At 34.5% G+C, this 17,555-nt stretch overlaps 1 protein-coding gene and 1 non-coding gene across 2 annotated transcripts in view; both read right to left on the bottom strand.

Annotated features, from left to right (window-relative positions):
* PTPRQ (protein tyrosine phosphatase receptor type Q) overlaps nt 1-17,555 on the bottom strand; it is a 199,536-nt gene that overhangs the window by 72,863 nt on the left and 109,118 nt on the right. The window contains exon 27 of the mRNA XM_049626005.1: nt 3,615-3,736. Within this exon, the coding sequence (XP_049481962.1) occupies nt 3,615-3,736 (122 nt within the window). The remainder of the gene's footprint in view (nt 1-3,614; nt 3,737-17,555) is intronic.
* On the bottom strand, nt 3,116-3,218 carry LOC125920522 (U6 spliceosomal RNA). The gene has a single exon (XR_007457106.1). It is a non-coding gene; the product is annotated as a U6 spliceosomal RNA (small nuclear RNA).

Below are 17,555 nucleotides of genomic sequence, written 5' to 3'. Positions count from 1 at the left end.
AAATTACACTATTCCAATGTCTTCCATTAAAACAGTGGATAACAATATTGAGGTAAAAATATGACATAATATGATTGTGATCTACTGTATCTTAAAAAGATACAGATACAACTTAAAAAGATACAGATACAGATCTACTCTATCTTAAATTCACTATCTTTCTTCACTAAACCTACCCTTTGTCATTGTTAATCATTACTTATCCACTTACTTGAGACTGAAACCTCAGACCTTTTTGATTCATTGTTCTCTATCAATTCCAAGCTCATATTATATTTGATCATCAATTATTATTATGAAATGTGTCCCATCATTTTTGCAGTGTGGCAGTTTTATAAGCAATGTCAGTTATTATTTGGTTGTATTTTCTTTCTTCTTCCTGCCCCATTTGCACCCTTCCCTACCTGCTACACCTCTATTCATTCCACAATCAATTTAACCTGCTCCTGAAGTCTCTTCTGTGTTGTATGACCCTCATAATAAGAACTTTAATTACTTTGCTAGTGTATATTTAGAAAAAATTACATACTTTATACTCTGTAATTGGAGTGTAACTAGCTGTTAATACTCTGGTGTCTCACACCCTAGTGTGAGCTACTTGAGAGCGGAACTTTATGTTTTGCATCCTTATTTTGATGAAAACAAAACAAAACAAAAAATGTTTGTTATTTTAAAAAATAAAGGGAGCAATGAACAAAGGACTATAAAATGCATTAATTTCCAGTAGTATCACCCAAGGTGATATCTGTACCATAAATCTTTAAGATTGTCAATTTTTGCTTAATTTAAGTCTCCTAGGAAAAGGGTCTTATGTCTCTGTGGCTAGTACTTGGCAAAGGTCAGGCTATAGCATAAGTCCTAAATTCAATGATATGTGTTCTTCCCTGGTGTAGAAGCCAATGATTTTTGAAGATAGATAATTATATACCCATGAAATGAGCTGCAGATAAGCTCGAAAAACAGTGACAACATGAAACTTGTTCACTTACACATAATCCAGCACTGAGCACAATGCTGGAATGTTGGATGTATTTAAAAGTATGTGTTGAATGAAAGAAAGAAAGAAGGAACTAAATGCTTAGTTCCAAGAATCCCAGGGAAACTATGAAGTGCCAGGATCTGTTTGAATACTTGCTCTTTTTGACTCAAAAGGTTTAGATGAGCATATATTTCAAGCTGGCAAATTTTATTTGCTACTTGATGGTTTTTCCTTTCTCCTGTCACACCATTATCTGCTGGTTTTAGCCAGGTCTTAACTATTGGAGAATTTATAATTTCTGTGCCTCAATTCCCCTTTATGCAAAATGAAGATAACATATTTACATCAAAATGTTAGCAAAGGAAAGGTAATGCTGTGTAACTGATATAAAAATAAGCAGTTATAACGTTATACATTCTTCTCTCTTTCTCTTGCTCATTTTTCATCTCAATAAGAATGCTAAGAGAATGAAGTTATGAATCACTTTTTAAAAAAATGTTTTATTTTCCCTTCCTTTAAGCACAATCAAAAGAGAATTGTTTTCACGAAAAATAGGTATCTTTTATTTGACCAAACACTGTGTTATCATTTTATAATTTGCTTTTAATACATAGTCCCAGAGCATTTGTCGTATATGCTGATTACTTTTGGCTAATTATGAACTAAAAGTCTTCACAAATAATGTTCTACAAAGGAAATCCCTTAAATTTTCTTTTAATCATGACAGGTCTTTTGAGATAGAAGCACTTCCATTTTAGAAATAATATAAAGACATAAGAAAAGTATAAAAGTTAAACAAAAGATAGGTAGAGATAGGCAAGAAAGGGGTAGAATTGCCCATAAATTACTCGACTTAATGCATTAGATGTCACCAGAAGAGAGGTCATCAGGTCCAGTGAAACCCAAGCAGGATGCTAACACAGTTTTTCCAATCCTCATCCTAGCTAAAACTCTGCATTATTTACATTGTTGATCATCCTATTTTAAGAGAAAGGCTTGACTCTCATTATTGGGTTTCCTTCTGTCTCGATGGCTACTCTAGTCTGGTGACTTCAGTGCCCTCTTATTTAAACGTTTGTATTCCCCAGATTCGATCTTCAGGTTAGCTGTTACAGAAGAGGTTCTTACTACATGTTCCATATTTAATCTCATCTCTTCCTATCATTTCAACTATCATACCAACACCTCCCAAATCTCCAAATTCAGGTTTCCTCTCCTGAGCTCCAGATTGATATATAATACTGCTAATACTGTCTTCATCTGAAGGTCTCCCAGGCATCTCAAACTTAGGGCATATAATACTGAATTCATTCCTTTCCTCTAAAAATTTCTTTCTCTTCACAGTTTTCCAAATAATATATCTTAAAATCATCCTCAATTATTCTTTTCACTCACCATCCACTGATTTTTTTTGCCAGATCCTGTAGATTTAAATTATTTTTCATTCTGTTGCCTCACTACATTTCCTTTGTCCTTATCTTTTCTTACCCAGTTACTCTAATAGCTTCTTGTCCCCTTGCCTAATTTTGTACTAAGATTGCTCTATCCTCTGCAGTGCAACCATGCTGATCCTATAAAATAGAAATCTATATCCCAACACTGCTTTAATTCCTCAATTGACACTCTACTGGCCTTATCATAAAACCCAAACTCTGTTACATGTTATACAGTCTGCCTCCTGATCTAGCTTCTTTTCTCAGCCCTTTTCTTGAATGCTTTCACCAGGGATTCCTGAACCACTTGCTTTTTCTTGAGTCTTACTTTTCACACTTTTATTACCATTCCTTTTTATGGTCTGCTTCAAGTATTTTTCAAAATTAAGCTCTGATGTTACCTTATTTGGGAGCTATTTCTCTTAATGTCTTCTCCCTTTTTGTATTGTGAGGTGTTTTTCACTGTATTTAAAAAAATTTTTTTTAATCTTTATTATTTATTTTTGAGAGAGAGAGAGACAGAGAGTATGAGCAGAGAAGAGGCAGAGAGAGAGGGAGACACAGAATCCGAAGCAGGCTCCGGGCTCTGAGCTGGTAGCACAGAGCCCGATGTGGGGCTCGAACCTACGAACCATGAGATCATGACCTGAGCCAAAGTTGGACGCTTAACCGACTGACCCACCCAGACGCCCCTGTATTTTTTTTTAATATGGAAAGCTTCATAAATTTGCATGCCACTCTTGCACAAGGGCCCTGCTAATTTTCTGCATCATTACAATTTTAGTACATACGCTGCCGAAGCAAGTATGTTTTCACTGTATTTTAAACCAATGTATTATTAATTTAATGACTGTTTATATACATCATCTATAGCCAGAGGATAAGCATAATGCTAATCATTCTAATCATACTTTATGTACATTTTTGGATCCTTACTATGTGTCTGACAATGTTTAAAGTTCTTTATGCATATTTTCTAATATAGTCCTGACAAAAATCTTTGTACCTTGGGTACTGTTATTAATCTTTATTTTACAGATGTGTATAGTGAAGAACACACAGGGTGTTTGCCTAGGTATATGCTTCAGTATGCGTTTAGGGTCTAACAGAGCTAGAATTACAATTCAAATAGCCTGATTACAAAATGTATATTCCTAATCATTCTCTATACCGCCTTTCGCAGAAGGTAAGACATGCCTTACCGATTTGACATCAATCAGATAGAATGTTGGTCCAGTAATGGTAGCAGGTTCACTCCAGCTGATGTTGATGCTAAAAGGTGATGTTGCTACCACATACACATTTTCAGGAGGACCATCTGGAGCTATAGAAATAGAAAATCAATTACCCTGAGACATTTGAGTTAGTATTTGCTACAATAATAGAAAAGGCCAGGAAAAAAGGATAGTTTTAATGAATTAATTATACATTATTTTGTAGTTCACAGCATGTTAAAGGCGTTGGCAAATTGAAAGAAGTAATTTCTTGCAATATAATTACTATACATAAACTTCCACGTGAGAGACAAATGATCATAAATATATGATTTTTGAACTCAAAACAATACTTTGACATGTAAGTCTTACTATTGCAAAATAAATCTTTTCGAATAAAAGTTTTTATTTAAAAATAGATTGCTTAAGAATATCGTTTTAGGAAAACCTGTGGAAACATGTTTGACTACAGAAAAGTGAAACTGGCACAAGGGAATTATATTTAAAATTGGGTTGCTTTTATTGTTTTCACTGAGGGAGAAACATAGGAAATAGGTTATACCAATGATATTATCACAAATGTAAACATTTCCTGCATTCATTATGATTCCAAATTCTTTAATTTGTTCTATTTGTATTACTGTTGCTTTTTTTTTAATCATGAGTGCAAAACAAGAGATAATATTTTAAGGTACTGACTACCGAAAACCCTTGTGTAAATTTTCAGTTTGCGAAACCGCTAGGAACTAGGAGGGTTAAGAAGGATTTAAGTCGCACTTGATGGGACATGCGTTGAACTAGGCACACTGTTGTGCGTATCTCTGGCCTCCTATGGCCTCTTGTCAATTCTTAGGACATTAAATGTTGGGAGATAAGTATTTCACAGTATTTCTGATTTTTAAATCCACAGGAGCAAACATTACTGAACAAATATTATTCCACAGATCCTGAGAAGGTATAAAGAAGAAGTTAAAACATACGTTTCCTCGAATAACTTATAAGAGCAAAACTGTGTTATCTTGGTCAAACAACAAAATTTCTGGACCTCAGTTTCCTCCTCAGATGCATATTTCACAGCGTTGTAAAAGAACCATGAATTCAAAATGTGTGAAAGTGGCCAGTTAGTTTACTATTTGGCCCATCATTGTCAATTAGTACAATGTATTATAATAAAGGGCAAGGTTAAGATAAAGACTAATTAGAAATACAAAGAATCGACTATGAGAGGGCAAAGGGTGAAGTGGTGAGTATAGATGGAGGAGGGAGTCTAGGTAAAGTTGCACAGAGGAGATGGGAATTGAATAGGCTTTGAAAGATGAGAAGGATTTCAATAATCAGAGGAGCAGGTTTAGGGGCACTTCTTTGCTAAAAGGATCACAGCCAAAGCCACAAAGACATAAACAGCAGGGTCCACAGACAGATAGAATTTTATCACTGTATAATTGCTTTCCTTGGTAATCTTATGTTTATTATTTTATACATTCAAAATTTATCCTAGGAAGGGGTCCACACACTTCATCAGACTGCTAAGTAATCTATGGTACAAAAAAGATTCAGAATCCCTAAATTCAAGGAATACAGATTATTATAGAGAGACTGGTGTTCGTGGAGCAATATAGCAGGGAACAAACCTCAAGTAGTCCTTCGGGAACTAAGACAGGTTATTAAAATAAATGTGAAGCTCATTCTTTAAATAATAGATTGTCATTGAAAGTTTTGGAAAAAGGAATGATTTTTCTAGTGATTTAGGAAGAAAACTCAGGTAGCTATGAAAAAGGTAAGTGCTCTGAAGCACTGAGCCCAGAGAGGCTATTTCCAAAAAGCCAGATGAGATGGGATGAGATCCTAAATTAGGATAGTGGCACTAGGCATAGATAGGAAGAGATGAATCCTGGAGCTATTTAGAAAATTTAATTTAAAAAAATTTGTTTTAACTTGAGGCTGATTATATGTGGATAAAAACAGACATAGAATATGTAGCAAAAGCTAATTCCCATGTTAATCAGGAGAATGCTCATAGAATTCACACCAACAACATATTCAGGAACAGATAATGGTTTTGGTAGGGAAAAGACTATGGAAGGAGATAATAATTTTCTATTTGTACTCATTGAGTCAGACATTCACAAGGACTGAAATGCCTCACTGACGGTTTGAAGGATAAGCCTAGAAGACAGGACCAGGATGGAAAAGTTTTGTTTTGTTTTTTTTACATTTCAGATAATTCCTTACAAATCAGGATAGCATAAACATGGCAAGCCTATCTGGTTCACGTGAGTCATATGCTCTGAAGAGAGCCAAAAGGTGTATTTCAGTATCAGATAGTTATTTAAAATGTTAATAGTAGTGGCAATTCTTTAAACTATGAATGTTTTATTAGCACTTAGAATATACTTCCAAGAGAGATATTATGTGTGGAATTTAGGTACCTGACTCAGCCCATAAAAATATATTTTAGTAGTAGCATTAAAATATTTTAAAACAGTATTCAGAAATAACAACAGAGGAATCTAGCAACCATAGCAAACCTGTATAGGGAAGTTTCTGTGGGAAAATGCCAAACATATTCTTCCTACATGTATCTTTTCAGATCCTTGTGCAACATTGACTCTCTGAACAATGACTCAGAGATCTAGTCCATATGGCCTAAGGAGGCATCCAGGAGAGAGAGTGAAAAGGGGATGCTTCAGGATTCCGAGATGTGATGATCTGTAAGGCGCTAATAATGATAACAGGATTGGGAACATGATTTCTCTGGTAACTAATGTGGAGAGATCATGGAATCCCAGCACTAACACACCTGTATATTCTGAGATCTTCAGACTTTATTACTTTTAATTTTATGATCCTAGATTTCTGAAAAGTGCCTCAAATTGTAGCATAATTCATTTAGATAATTACACATAACAAATGAGAGCTGAGAGCTCTCCTGCCACCTGCATAATTGTTTTTGGATGCCCTAACAGAATAACATATTTCATCTTTAAGAGTGGCAACCCTCTTTCTTTCCCAAGCTGGATATTCCTTAGAAATGTTATGCCCACCTTAACAAGTAGCAATGTAACAAACAGCATCCCTGAATCTCTTTATTCACAATGTTAAATGAGGAGTGGATAGGCTTCAGGGCAAGGTATACCATTACTGATCACTACTGCACACTTTCCTCATGGAGAAATCCGCTTTGAAAATGTTAGATGATTTGCAGGTTTTAATGACCTATCCTCTGCTTTTGACTCTGTAAAAGGGGATAAGCTAGAAGTACAAATTTATTAAGACAACCACTAATTAATAATTGTTTTTATTATTTAACATTTATTAATCTTCTTGCACAACCTGCCTTCCAGGTCTGTAAGAAGCATTGTGGAAAGGAGCAATTTACTCACAGCCAACAAATTTAAAGTATACCATTTTAAGAACATATTTTAGGTTCCTTTTCTCTTTATTTATTCCCAAATGTTTTGCTGGCTTTTGGATGAAATGTATACATTCATCCAACTAACAAATATCGATTGAGCACCTTCTGCATGCCAGACACTGGGAAGACACAAAGCCTATAAAAGTGATGGAAGTAATTGTGGACCTATCCATGTAGAGCTTCTAGAATGTAACGGCTATTCTTCACTGAAGAACTATTTATTGAACACCTACTACACGGCGGGCATTTTTGAAGTGCCAGTGATAGAGAAGAAAATCAAGGAGATGAAAGTTCATAGAACCTCTATTTTAGTGGAGGGAGACAAATGATATTTAAGTAAATTATATACCAGGCTAAGAAATGATATTCACTATGATAAAAAATGAAGCAGGGTAATAAGAATGGGGATGATGATGGGAGTTACTTTTAAATATGGTGGTCAGGGTATGCCTCTCTAAGCAGGTTAACATTAAAACAAAGATTTGAAGGAGGTAAAGAAGCATGAGAATGTTTGAAGGAAGAGTGTCACAGACAAGAGTATAGCTAATGCTAAGTTGCTGAGGCAGGATTTTGCCTGGTGTGTTCTAGGAATAACAAGGACTCCAGTGATCCTGAAGCCAGGTCAGAATGAGAGTATGAGAGGAAATGGGGACAGGTTTGTGTAGGGCCTTTAAGACCAGTGCTAGGGTCTTTGTAAGAACTGCTATCATGGACAAAAAGACAATGCCATCCTATATTTTCATAGTCTAAAGGAGTCCTATAGATTTTGACACTTGGTATCTAACTCATACCAGAAAGATGGGTCAAATTTAATTAGATCAAAAGAGGAAATATTATCTCCAGAATCGAATTCATATACCTCTATAAAGTATACCAATTCAATGGCTGTCACGACTAACCTTTAAACCAAACTCATTCTAGCAGGCAGGCAAGATGGTACATTATTGTTGCCCAGACAACACACACAGTTTACTGAGGATTTTCTGTGACTATGTGGATAGTAGCTTGTCTTTGGAAATGTTTCCAAGGAAATATGTCTACATCTCCTGTTTTCGGTAGTTTGGATCTTTTGGGTCTCGAGTGAGGACAGATCCAAAACCATTTCCCAAGGGAAACCTTGGCTAGTCTTGCAAGCTACAATGTCTGTAGACCAGCTCAGAAAGCAGTACTGAGGCCTTGCTTCAACTCTTGTCTTCCATAGTAAAATGTCAACCCTGCAAACGTTCCTTAAATACGAGTAATCAAACCCTCATCAGGGAGTGCCTGTTACTCCAAGCAGAGCTGAGAGGAAAATGACATTTAAAGAGCATTCATGGCACACACTAACCACTCACACTACTAAATATTTTAAGTTCTATACACTAATCAATAATTGTCAAAAGGCAAGATATTTAGCCCCTCACTGAGCTGTGCTTTAATGACACTTTTTGAACTTTTCCCAAAGATTTTATTTTTTCTCTTTTTAAAGAAATAATCACTCTAAACAGCATTTGTGTTTTCAGTAAATTTGATGAAATTGCCTGTTTTTTGTTATACAAGTGTTTCCAGTGTTGAATCCTGTGTGAAAAATTTCTCTTAGAATGTATTATATCAATTTGTATTCATGAAGGATTAGAATATAATGGGATAAGAACTCCTAAATCTGAACTAAAAAAATAAATAAATAAAAGTAAACACATACATAACTAAACTGACATAGGAACATACTATATAATATAATATGTAACTAATTACTTATTTCATCTGTATAAAGCAATTAAAGATACTCATTTAATTCATAGGTAATTTAAGAGAAATAAATAGAAAACCAAATTGCTCGTCTGTTAAAAAACAACATCTAATTATTTTAATAGTGTCTCAAATATTATAGTGTACTTCTAAGCATATAATATTTTGAAATTTCTTTTAGGTAATATTCTTTTGGAAACTGTCAAAATTCCAAAAATACATAATAAAACATAACCAGTATTTTTTTTCTCTTTATTTCAGTGTGAAGTAAACTATTATTAGAGTCACATAAGGGAAAATGCAAAATTACAATTATAAATGTCAACCACAAAAACCAAGGAAGTTTAAATCCTAAAGGCATAGAGAGTTGAAAATATGCCACTTTAAAAGCTTAGCAATGTATAAGCATCTTTGGGAGACTTTGTTTGTCTCTCCATAAACTGTCACATTCTGATTTAGGATTGTTTGTGAAATGAATCTAGTCAGTAATGGGCCAAGATATCACTATACCCTTTCTCTTATAAATCACAGCAATTTACTCAGTAGGAATGATCTATCTTTATTCTCTCATTCCCCATAATCCAATCACTTCCTCTCATAAGCACTTTTCCCCTGGTTTTCACAATAATGCATTTTCTGTAACTAACAACCATAATTTCCTGATTATCATGCTTCTATCCTTGCACAGGAATGTGGGTCTTATGTGGGTCAGGGTCATCTTTCCCATCCATCTGTGTCCCCGTGCTAAGTGTGTCAGCTGAAAGGTGAGTCTGGATAGACCATCATTTTGGCTAGTACATATAAGAGTTTTAATGCCCCTAAGTCTATATGCCAGTTTGATTAAGAACCATATATTTTGGTATGTCTAATACTATTCTTTCAGAATAAGAACATTCAAAAACTTGTTAGAACTTTGCCTTTTGCAGATCCCTGAAAATTTAATGATGAAAAATGTTGTAGAAAATACTGTATAGTTTTTAGTGTGCCATGCTAGAGTGACTTTCCTAAAAGAATAAATATAAACAAAAGATTTGACAACTCACAAGACAGAAAATATAGAGCTCTCTACACATGTGATTTAAATTGTATATCATTTAAGTTCAGCTAAAAGTTTATTTTAAGGGCCTACCCTTCAGGGTATTTTGGTTTCAGGATTTGGTACAGTGGATCACCAGATTCCTACCTACCATCATCAATAAATGAGAGACTCCATTCTTCCTCAGCATATACAAGTATTAGCCCCTGGGACTGAGTTCGCTTTGACTTAGCACACCTGGAAAAATTAGCTTTAAGTTTTACATGTCTCTCAGGACTAGAGGAAATCTAATTGGATGGTTTAAGTAGATTCCTTACATTTTAAATAATTCAGCTCATCAAGGGACCTAAAGAAATTTAGCAATTAGATTGACTATATTTATGCAGGCCAAGAGCATCTCAGGGCATATCCTACTGGTTACAATACTACACTAATCAGCTGTCCTTTCTTGGTGTTTAATGTTTCTCTAAACTCTGGTGATCTCATTGTCTCCTATGGGACACTATGACTGGTGTATAAAATATCTCCTACCATTCCACAAGACCTTAATTATGTTTTATAGTGAGATTTCCCAACAGCAAGATAGCATCACAAAGGCAAATATTATCAGCCTAAGAATCTGTCTAATCAGACTGTTTAATGAATACTGAGAATGATTCATGGATGCCCATAGTATTAGACCTCATTGAATGACCATTTTCTGTGATGTGTAATGAGTAATTTTCTGAGTCATTTCAATCTGGCTTAAGTTGAAAAAAAATACCAAATACATAAAACTCTCACTTCTAATACTAGCCAAACCAGTTAACAATAAAAGTATTCTAATATTAGTACTATTGTTTTTAGGATCAGAAAATACATCTTTTTCTAGAATAGCATTACGTCTACAAAATAACTTTCTACAACAGTTCTCAAAATATGGTCTCATACAAGCAGCATCAATATTATCTGGGAAGTTGTTAGGAAAGTGCATTCTGCGGTCACACCCCAGACTTCACGGAATCAGAAGGCTGGATAGGGATTGAATTACTGCCTTTGTGATAGTTAAGGAAGCAGTGGAGGGTTTGGGATCTTGTGGTGATAGATGTGGAAATATGCATGCAGCCAACACACACTCCCCAAAGTGGTCTCCTCCTACCTTCCATTTATTCTGGAAAAACTATGAAGAGGTTTCTCCCTACTGTCACTCCCTCCCATTTCCAGTGTGCCTAGAGTAATAACAGGCCATCGTGTTCCATAAGAACGTAAGAAAACATCATCAGTTCTACAGTAACTTGAAGTTCCGTGAAGGAACTGCTTGGAATAATTCAGATGAGGCTATCACCATGATGGAGGGTTGGGGCCAGGATAAATGTTCCTATTTCATCCTTCCCTTCATTGTATGCAGGTATAATCAGGGTAAAATAACTATCAGGTGTATCAGTAAAGAGACAAACTAAAAGTGTAAAGAAAAGTCCCATCCAATGTGTTTGGGAATAGAAATAGTTGCATTATACACTAGAAGCTTGTATAATATCTCCAGGTCTGTTTTAGTCCCAGTTGTCAAAGTTAATAATATCACATAGTGATAATCCTTAAAATTTCTTTTTACTGTCTTAGTGATTTTGCTGAAAAAGACACTGCATTTGCTTATGCAAATGAGATTTCAAAATATTTTTATTTACATTCTGGAAAACTTGCTTAAGGTTTGGCAAACTTTTTTTTGACATTAAATATGGAGTTGGAAGCTTTCGTAAACAGCTTAATTTTGTATGCCTACTATTATTTCCTTTAAATTATGATTTCACCTGAATATCTTTTCTTTGTAATCCTACTTAGCACCCCTCTGCTTCTTTTTTATGGTACTTTCATGTCATCAGGAGGCTTTACCCAAGTCCTAGTTAAGATCTAAGAGCACAGACTCTACCCTAGAAATAACTGAAATTCATGAATGAACCAATGTGTATAAAGTTCTTAGAACAGAACCAGCACAGAACAAACACTTGATAAGCTGTTGTCATTATTCTTAACCACCCAGCCAAGGGCTCTCAATTCAGTTACTGGGCCCAACTAAAAAGTGCCCTAAACTACTAGGTATAGCAATTATATGGTCTTTTCAGATTTGGGAGTTTTCCATAGTCAAATCAGAGTTCTCCCAACTTTCTTAGTAAATGTAGAAGAAAATGAAGCTGAATTTTTGTTGACCCAGGGCCTAGTATTGAGGCAGACCTGAACTGAGCTTAATGACTGAAAATCACAAAGAATTAAGCCTAACTTCACACTTCTTTCTGAACGAAGAGAAAAAAGATTCTCAGGAGAGTCCAAATAAATATAATTCAACATGAGATTTGAAGTTTGAGATGAGAAAGTCAGAGAATTCATTTGAATATTTGAAGGATAAAATACAGCTAGCTATACTTAGGGGAAAGATATTTTTTCTCAATTTTTTCTTGTGATAATGATTTAAAAAATAACTGATGATCTTTATAAAATCATTTTATTTTTATTGATTTTGCTGAAAAACACATTCTATGTAGTTATGTAATGGAATTTCAAAATATTTTTATTTAAACTCTGAAAACTTGCTTAATAACCTACCAAAAGCCCTTCTGAGTTAAATATATAGTGGGATGTTCTATTAAATCCTTTAATTTTATATGCTCACTATTATGACCTTTAAATTATGATTTCACTCAAATATCCTTTCTTTGTAATCATACTTAGCAGCCCAAATTTAGATGTTATTCTCCTCTGTTTTCTTCACGAACTATCAATCTCTTATGATCCCACCTTACTATACAAATTCATTAACTTTAGTACCTCAGTTAATTGTTTAGATACTGTTACTGCTTCTAAAATAGGAATGCATTATTTTCCTTTATTGTTTGAAATATTTCTCAATTTATTAAATGCATATTTCTTTCCTACATGCAGTTATCATACTCCCTATATTAATAAAAGTTAAAATAAAAACAGTATCAGCAATATAAAATAGACTAGTTTTGTGAAATAAAAGAAGCTGAACATGTTAAACATGGACAGTAACTGGGAGAATTTTAATTTTGGCTATAACCATGCAAGTATTTGAAAGACAAGTTATAGACCAAAAAAAAAATTGAGGAAAGTAATTAATATGAACTACTTTGCAATGGAGATTTTGGACATTGAAAAACTTGCACATTAAGTCAAATGTCTTCCTTGAGTCCAAATGCCATATTCATTTAGTGTTAGATACTGAGTAGGCATGGAGGGTAGAAACATATATATATAACATAATCACCTAGTCATCTCTGCTTTTAAGGAGCTCAGAGTTCCACAAAAGAGAGAGAGAGAAACAATTATGAAGCAATATGTTCAATACTTTAGAAACAATTTTTAGATGTGTGAGTGGAAAGAGGAACTCATAGAAGGCTTTGTAAAAGAGATGTTTGGTGTGAAACCTAAAGAAAAGAAGCTGGTCTCCAAAAAGAAGACAGGATGGTAAGAAAGAATAGCAAAGATTCTGGAGCACAAAAGAGATAGAGCAAGGCATGTATGGAGAATATAATGCAAAACCATAAATGATCTTATAGAGCATACTAAAAAGTATGATTTTTTACACAACAGTAAAATAGGAAACTATCAAAGATTTTAAGCAGAGGAATAACATGGTCAGATAGGTATATTCCAAAGCTAGATTCAGGTAAAGGGTAGAGAAAATGGGACCAGAAAGACCATTTAGGTAACTTTTGTAATAATCTAGGAAACGATTTTTTTAAGTTTATTTGTTTACTTTGAGAGAGAGACGGAGGGAGAGAGAGAGAGGGAATCCTAAGCAGGTTCTGCACGGTTAGCACAGAGCCTAATGTGGGGCTCAACCTCATGAACTGTGAGATCATGACCCGAGCCAAAACCAAGAGTTAGACGCTTAACTGACTGAGCCACCCAGGCGTCCCTCTACGAAATGAATTTTAAGGGTTTCGATTTAGAGACTCTTAACAGAGAAAATCACATTTAAGAAATACTCAGGAAGTAAATTCAGTAAGACTCAGGTATGTACTTGGGAGTGAGGGATAGCTAGAAAGAATTAAGAATAATTCCTAGATGACTGGCTTGAACAATTAAGTGAACAATGGTACAATGCACTGAAACAGGGAACACACACGTAGGGAAGGTTTGCAGTGGGGCAGGGGCAATGGTAATAATGGGGTCTGACATGTGTGTGGAAGTAAGCAGTCATACCAGTAACTTCAACATAGGTCTAGAAGAGAGATGTCCTCTTGAACTACACATTTGAGAGTCTCAGGCAACTAACTGAGAAGACTTTCAACAGCATCTAACAATTACACAGAAGTACAATCATCATGTCTAGAATAAATTATATCCATTTCCTCTAGTGTCAGCAGGTTAGAGCCATTCTAAAAATGCATTGTCACCAAATGGGCTTCTTTATGTCTTGCATTATATTTTCCCATTTATTCTTGGCTAACATCTCTTCTTGCCATTATGTAATTGCTTCTTTATAGAAGGGATAATACCTACCTTTGTTATGATAGCACTTATCACATTATAAGTACATTATACCATTTAGAATAAATTAAGGAAAATAATTGAATATATATTAACTCAGTAACCATTTCTTATTTTTTAAAATGTTAAGGAGTATTTTGCCCTCTATTTGGTTTTTCTTCTTTTTAGATCATAAAGTTGCATTCCTTGGAAGCCTCTTTGATGAAGCATGTTTTGTTGAATTTTTTTAACCTAACAGATGTTTGGGTAGTTAAAATTCCTCATGAGTATGGTATCCTGTGGTTTTCACAACCTAAGTGTTACCCCAGGAATTTTCCTTTTTTGCTGTCTTCCAGTCCTGGTGGTCTATAGGAGATGCACATTATGAGAGTCCCATTTCATTCCATACTAATTTCACACCCACACTCTTTTAAAGTTGTACATTTCCTCAGCATTATAAGTACTTATTGTGCACCATGGAGATATTTAACAGCTTTCCATTCATTCTACATTCCTCCCCCACACACAACTCAAATTGCTTTTGAGTATAAGGGTTAATCAGAAGAAAAAAAAAGATGAGTAAAATTATCTGCAAGAGTTTAATGTTTCAAGTTAAATATTTCTGTCATTTGTAATTTTTGTGATTATGTTTGTATCTATACACACTCAGCATGAAGTAGAGAGTTATGGCTATTATACAGATGACTTAAGGAGAAAAGCAATTTGGCTTCAATTATCTAGATCAGAGTATGTGGGAGAAAGAAATATTAGCTTGAGTTGGCTGAATATTGTTTCCTTTATTCACTCTAGTTTACAGTGGTAGATTCAGATTCAGAAAGTAACCCAAGTTAATTCTCACTTTGCTTCCCGGATCTTCAATTTGGGTGCTCTTCTTTACAAGCTTAAAGAGACTTAATATTACATATTTTCTTATTCTATACGCCATTTTGGAACATTTTATATTTATCATTCAGACTGGGTGGTCTAGAGTTACTCAATTTTGAAAAAGTTGATAGCAAACTAGCCATTAATTTCTAGCTCCTTATCAAGAAACTCCAGGTTTTGATATGAGGTTTTATTACTAAGTGCTTGGGTGCAACTTGATGCCATTACAAATGACACATCTGAAATAGTGATTTATACTAATTTATATTGTTGTTTAGTCTTTCTTACAATTGAGAGAAATTACTCATTTTAATCATTTTATCTTCTTATACCCTATTATTAAAGAACGTAACACTTTTTAAAATAATGATATATAATACTAAAATTATTATTTTTTTCCATTCAGGTTACTTTTTATGTTTGCAAAATATCTTTAATGCTTTTCATCTTTAATGTTCAGAATAAATATCTAATCTTTACTTACTTTCTATCTTAAAAAAGCATTACTACTTTTCGAGATTTTTGTTGCTTGACTATTTTATTTTATTTTTACATCACATGTTAGTTCACCATATACATTATCTGGCAATAATACATGTAGTGTCTTTTGTCTTTCACATCAAATGTAATCTCAGATTATGTCTCCTGGGCTTAATAAATAAAATTTTTCTTTCACTGTATAATTATGAAATTCAGATATGCGTGTATATAAATTCAATATATACACACACATTAAAATCAACTAAAATTCCTAGCTTTACCTACTTTCTTATCTCTAAGTATGTATGTATTTCTGTTTTCTAGTTAATTGGATTAGAAGTTATTTCTTTGCAAAATCAACAGTTTCAAAATAATAATATGTTTTAATAAACCAACCCAAATTTGATTGTTCCATATTTTTCTTTATATATAAAATTTAGAAAAAATGTCTTCTTTATTCCTGAGACCAAAAAAGTAACTAACTCATTCTCATTCTTGTAACTTACCCAATTTCCTATTCGCACACACATACAGATATTCAGATGAAATGCTAGTAAGTTGGAAAATGCCAAGAAAAATCATGTTGTCACAAATTCTGAAATACATAAATCTTTTTACTTTTCTTTCTTTAAATTTTTTTAATGTTTATTTATTTTTGAGAGAGACAGAGACAGAGTGTGAGTGGGAGAGTGGGGGGGGAGGCGAGGGAGGCGGGGCCAGCAGAAGGAAAGGGAGACAGAATCCCAAGCAGGCTCCAGGCTCTGAGCAAGCTGTCAACACAGCCTGCTGTGGGGCTCAAACTCACAAACCGCGAGATCATGGCCTGAGCCGAAGTTGGACACTTAACCAACTGAGCCACCCAGGAGCCCCTTTTTACTTTTCTTTCTTAATTACCATGGTAGAAAGGTGATTCTCTATGTATACTCTGGAATTAACATAGGGAAACTCTTTTATTCTATTGATAAACAACAGAGTAGAAAATCAGCTCTCAAGCATAAAGAAAAAGGTTAGAGAGGGAGGGAGCCAAAACATAAGAAACTCTTAAAAACTGAGAACAAACTAAGGGTTCATGGGGGTGTGGGAGGGAGGGGAGGGTGGGTGGTGGGTATTGAGGAGGGCACCTGTTAGGATAAGCACTGGGTGTTGTATGGAAACCAATTTGACAATATATTTCATATTAAAAAAAAAAAAAGAGGAAGGGAATAGGAGTAGTATAGAAAACCTACTTATATATTGACAAACGTCTTCATACCTAAGTATTCTCTGATGGTGAATTCAAATTGTAGCAATGAGATACTAGATCCAGAGGGAAGAAAAATACCGGATAAAAGACAAATTAGTACTCCATAGAGAGGCACTCTATGGATTAGTCATCAATTAAAGACCTGGAAGCTGGCATGAAGAAAAGCCATGATTACTCTCCACTGCATCAAGAACTAATCAACCAACCAACCAACGAACCACCAATGGCAAAGAAAGTCATCCTGGTAAAACTAGGAAAATAATGCTATTTAAAAAAAAAACAAAAAACCTCACACTGCTTGTGAAAAGTTTGCAATACTTTACCATTATTCTTTCAGACCAAAATGAGCAAAATGTACTAGTAGGAAATTGAAAATGACTAAATGCTAGTAAGTGGGTCATAGATATAAAAAGGGGGTAAGGAGGAGGGGGAACTAGGGTGGAAGTAATGATATTCAAATGGAAAAATTCCTAAATTTTCACATTAAGAATGTGGGATACTTTAAAACCTCAACTTTACCGTTTCATTTACCAGGTTCTGAATAAATCATGCTAATCGTTATTCTATGCTAATTGAACATCTAGCCTTATATCTGGAGTGCTTGAGGAGATGATGCATGCGGAGAGCCCACTTGCTGGCTCACCGTAGCGCCCCAAAGCAGGTACTATCTGAGTG

Source organism: Panthera uncia, chromosome B4 (assembly GCF_023721935.1).
Source record: "Panthera uncia isolate 11264 chromosome B4, Puncia_PCG_1.0, whole genome shotgun sequence".
Classification (NCBI taxonomy): Eukaryota; Metazoa; Chordata; class Mammalia; order Carnivora; family Felidae; genus Panthera; species Panthera uncia.
The sequence above is the reverse complement of the archived record's forward strand: the minus strand, read 5'-3'. Positions and strand labels throughout refer to the sequence as shown.